The sequence below is a fragment of the Bidens hawaiensis genome, unplaced genomic scaffold, assembly GCF_021521415.1.
Source record: "Bidens hawaiensis isolate Kalapana, Puna unplaced genomic scaffold, B.hawaiensis_p1.1 tig00035038_1, whole genome shotgun sequence".
Lineage (NCBI taxonomy): Eukaryota > Viridiplantae > Streptophyta > Magnoliopsida > Asterales > Asteraceae > Bidens > Bidens hawaiensis.
This window is the reverse complement of record NW_027505342.1, coordinates 58,454-63,348: the sequence shown is the minus strand read 5'-3', so window position 1 is coordinate 63,348 and position 4,895 is coordinate 58,454. Positions and strand designations below refer to the sequence as shown.

The 4,895-nt window shown below is 36.9% G+C and overlaps 1 protein-coding gene across 2 annotated transcripts; it reads left to right on the top strand.

The window, feature by feature from the left end:
- Nucleotides 1-2,172, top strand: LOC143612569 (putative serine/threonine-protein kinase PBL28). 2 transcript variants are annotated; one of them, XR_013149966.1, is made up of 3 exons: nucleotides 1-950; nucleotides 1,075-2,002; nucleotides 2,103-2,172. XR_013149966.1 is itself a non-coding variant. In XM_077086520.1 (2 exons), the coding sequence occupies exons 1-2, from the start codon at nucleotides 30-32 to the stop codon at nucleotides 1,624-1,626; spliced, it is 1,473 nt and encodes a 490-aa protein (XP_076942635.1). In that variant the 5' UTR covers nucleotides 1-29; the 3' UTR covers nucleotides 1,627-2,031. The 2 variants fall into 2 exon arrangements, 1 of the variants encoding a protein (XP_076942635.1); XM_077086520.1 differs by lacking the exon at nucleotides 2,103-2,172 and having other exon boundaries at nucleotides 1,075-2,031.
- Nucleotides 2,173-4,895: the final 2,723 nt, after the last annotated feature.

The following is a 4,895-nucleotide window of genomic DNA, read 5'->3' as shown; positions in this document are numbered from 1 at the left end:
TTTTTTTTTTTTTTACTTTTCAGATTTTCATGTGTAAATCAATGATCACGCCTTCCATTGAAAATCTGAAGCACTTGCAGATTCCTCTTCATGACATATCATTGGCAACTAATGGATTTGCCGACCAGAATCTTATTGCAAAAGGTGGGTTTGGGAAGGTTTATAAAGGGGTATCTGAAAAGCACGGCGACATCGCCATAAAGCGGTTGGATCATGGACAAGGGCAAGGAGACCACAAATTTAAGACAGAGGTTGCTTTGCTTTCAAAATATAAACATAGAAATATTGTCTCTCTTCTTGGATTCTGTGATGAGGATGGTGAAAAGATTCTTGTCTATAAGTACGAGAGCAACGGGAGTTTGGACAAGCATTTAGAGAACGAATATCTAACCTGGATTCAACGACTTCACATTTGCCTAGATGTTGCCCGTGGGTTAAAGCATGTTCATGACAACAATGGGTCTCATCATGGAATTTTCCACCGTGATGTGAAAAGCTCAAACATCCTTTTGGATGCGAACTGGAGAGCTAAAATTTCCGATTTTGGGTTGTCAAGAGTAAACTCTGCCAATATGCAGTCAAGATTTGTTATGTCCAATGTTTGTGGCACACCTGGATATATTGATCGAGACTACTATATGAACGGTTATCTCACAGAAAAATCCGACGTCTACTCATTTGGGGTGGTATTGTGGGAAGTTTTGTGTGGAAGGCATGCACTCGTTACAATGTACAAAGACCAGCGTCGATTTTTACCTCTTTTGGCACGGAATCATTACAAAAAGGGAACATTAGATATGATCATTCATTCCAATTTACTAGGTCAGATGAAAACAGCTTCGCTTCTTATGTTTTCTAACATAGCCCTTCAATGTCTGAAGAATGCAGAAGAACGTCCAACAATGAAGCAGGTTGTGGAACAATTAGAAAAGGTTGTTCATAGTCAAATGGTAAGTTGTTGCAATTCGCACGAGGGTTTATAGATTTTATTAATTTTGGCATTGAATCCTTTTTTCTTTAGTTATTAATGCTTAAAATTGTGTTATAGTATATTGCTTTTTTTTTCTTTTCCAGATTTCCACCACGTCATTTTCCATAGTAGAAGTAAAGCCATTGCAAATTCCTTTCCAAGAGATATTATTGGCAATCAATGGATTTGCTAGCAAGAATTTCATGACAACGGGTAGATCTGGGAACGTCTATGAAGGCATATCTGAAAAACACGGTCACATCGCCATACACTGGTTAGATCGTGGGCAACGGCTAGGAAAACATGAATTTATGACAAAGGTCACTTTGCTTTCAGAACGAAAACATGAGCACATTGTCTCTTTTCATGGATTTTGTGATGATAATGGAGACAAGATACTTGCTTATAAGTATGAAAGTAACGGGAGTCTCGACAAACATTTGGATAGCAAAGATCTTTCCTGGTACCAACGACTTTGTATTTGCATAGATGTTGCATGTGGGTTAAAGTTCATTCACGACGATTTTGATAGAATTATCCACCCAGAGTTAAATAGCTCACATACCTTTTTGGATGTGGATTGGAAAGCTAAAGTTTCTTATTTGTGGAAGTCAAGAATATATATCCCCTCTGAATATGCAGCCTACCTATGTTAGCACTAATCCTCTGGGCACACCTGGATATATTGATCCAAACTACTATATTCACGATGATCCATCAAACGAAAGACGAGACGTCTACACTTTTGGGATATTATTATGGGAGGTTCTTTGTGGAAGGCTCGTGTGTGGTACATCAGACAAGGATGATCCTCAAAGTTTACCTATTTTGTTCAGAGAACATTACAAAAGGCAAACATTAGATAAGATCATTCCTTCATTTTTATACAAACAAATGAACAAGACTTCGTTACGTATATTTTCGAACATTGCCTATCGTTGTTTGAAGGAGGAAGAGCGTCCGACAATGAAACAAGTCGAGGAACGATTGCAAAAGGCTCTTAATCAGCAAATCCTAAGTGACTCACATCAGGTTTTATATATATATATATATATATATTGAATTGTAGTGTTAAAGCTTTATTAATTAAACACCTCCTTTATATATATGGATGAAGTTAATTTTGACGCAGGATCTTAGCACAGAATTGGATTTAAAAGCTACCGATGAACCTAGAAAGGAACTAATGACCAAAGACCAAACAACTGATGACTCAAACATCAATTGTTCTTTATTATGTTCTGGCAAGCTCCAAACATCTACATCTGACATTACAAAACTGTTGAAAGAACTAAAGAATCAACGGCATGATTAACAAACAATAAAGGATAAGGCTATGTGTAGTGAAGGCGCTACAAAATTGGGCGTTTTGAGTCATGTGGCGCCCAAGTGTGGGTTTTTGTTTTTTTGGGTGCAATGGTGTTGTAGTGCTCTCTCTCTCTCCCCGGTATATATATATATATATATATATATATGTATGTATATATACCGGGGATGGATCTTGCGAGAAGTGATATTACAGCGAGAAGTGCGAGAAGTGAAGATATACTCCATTAATCCCTAATTTCACTCCCTTTCATATGATGTTACATACATATATTTAGGTTGGTTGTATTTATGTCTTAATTACACATTCAAACCTATTTACAAACATATAAATGTAACGAGCCACATTCAAACCTATGTACCTACACACATACAAACATATATACGCATATACAAACATATGTACACATATACAAACATACGTACCTACACACATACATAAGCACCTACACAACGCACCTACACATAAGAAAGGGAGTGAAATTAGGGATTAATGGAGTTACACCTTCACTTCTCGCTGTAAAAAAACTTCTGAAATGATCCAATACCTATATATATATATATATATATCACAAAAACTATATCATAATGATAATAACACAACACAAGCCGGCGAGAAATAGTTCGCCAACCCCCCCCCCCCCCCTATCGCCCAGCAAATCGGGGGGGTGTTTGCGCCCCATATAGCCGGATTTCGTCCTTTTTTGCCGCCCAGTACATAGTACATATGGCCTAACAACTGATGACACAAACATCAGTTGTTTGAGCAACGATTAGTAGTCAGTATAGAATTCTTTTTATAGACAGTTGTTTACATTTTGTGTATAAGTAGTTTATAACCGTTTTTGTTAGATGTCATTTTCACCTTTAGTTCATTAGTTGTTTACACATGTATAAAATGAAGAAGAGAGTCTCTTCTTCATTAACAATTTCATACATCACATCATTCATCTAATTAGTGTACTATGTACTAGAAAATCAGTGAATAAATGATGAACTGAGGTTGAGGAAGAGCAATAGATTGTAATCTTTAAATTACGATTAATACAAAGTTGTTCTTCCATATGAAACCGGCCTCTTATTAGTTTTATGATTTCGTTGCATAAATTGTTTAGTTAAAATACTATTTACTCCGTAAATTATAGTTCAAATATGATTTCAATTTAAGAGATACTAATTCATACAAAGAATTATTAGTTGTTTATTGTTTCATTAGTTGTGATTGCGTTCATTAGCTTAGATTGAGATTTAGAATACTAACAGCTACTCATACATCCTTATTCCAAATAGGGATGGCAATGGGTCGGGTCTGGACGGGTCTAGGTATTCCCAGACCCGGACTCGATTATAAAACCCTGTCCCAGACCCGTCGGGTATTTATCAGGTAATTACCCGTCGGGTTTCGGGGATACCCATCGGGTTTCGGGTTTCCCATTTATTTATTAAAAATACCCGTCGGGTATACCCGACGCAAAACTCGTCGGGTTTCTAATGGGTTTTTAACAAAATATCACTAATAGATTACAAAGAATGAAGCGTTACCAAAAATTATTATCATAGTCAAAACTTGACATGTGAGTTGTTGGAATATTGAACTTATTTCACACCGTAAAACCATCAATAGTAACGAATATTGAGTAGTTGGGTGGCCAAGTAGATTTTGTATTTGGTAATTATCATTTAGAAGTTCCAGTGAAAGATGGTCGATGAAAGGTCAAGCATTCACTAATGGATTGATATTATTATCATATATTTAGAATATAATATACCATTCTTTTAATGTATTGTTAGTATATGTGTGTGTGTGTGTGTCGGGTTAGTCGGGTATATAATCGGGTAAATGGGACAACGTTATCGGGTAATCGGGTCGGGTAATCGAGTATATTAGAAATCCCAATCCTGTCCCAGACCCGCGAAAAATTTTAAAACTAATCCCAAACCCGTCCCATACCCTAATGGGACGGGTATTACCCGTCTCAAAATACCCGTCCCAATTATGTCGGGTTTCGGGTATTCCCATCGGGTTCGGGTTTCATTGCCATCCCTAATTCCAAAGAAATGGGCAACAAATGATGAACTTGTGGGAGCCAACAACTTTCTGAACACGTCATGGACGAACGTAGTGGATTCACAAGCCTGCAGCGACCAATGGGCATTGTGTCCATTCCAAGAAGACACTAAGATTGGATCGATGAGCATTTAAACGTAGTGAATACACATGCCCGATGTCTCTATATCGAGAAAACACTAAGATTTGATGAGTTGGCTACACTATAATGTGTCCAAGTTGACGAAATATTGAAACGTTCAAACTTAACAACGATGGTGTCACATGTCTGGACGTATAACTAACAGCTGACACTAGTTTTAAGATTTATGCGCAGTGGAAAAATATTTCATTTTGGACAAACAGCTTGTTAGTAGATTAACAACATACTTTATTAATTAGGGATGTAAAAACACTTCTACTAATTACTATCGTGCTTTATGAGTCACATTCTAGACTACCTCAAATTTTAGGTTATTTAAAACAAAAAGCGACCACATGTATTTTGAGTACCAAGTTAGCAAATCGAATTGGGCTGGGTTGAACCATACC

Bases quoted from the DNA above. Each gene is read 5' to 3' on its own strand.
- LOC143612569 (XM_077086520.1), top strand. From the start codon at position 30: ATGTGTAAATCAATGATCACGCCTTCCATTGAAAATCTGAAGCACTTG. The intron at 951-1,074 runs GTAAGTTGTTGC...TTTCTTTTCCAG, and splicing joins AGGTTGTTCATAGTCAAATG to ATTTCCACCACGTCATTTTC.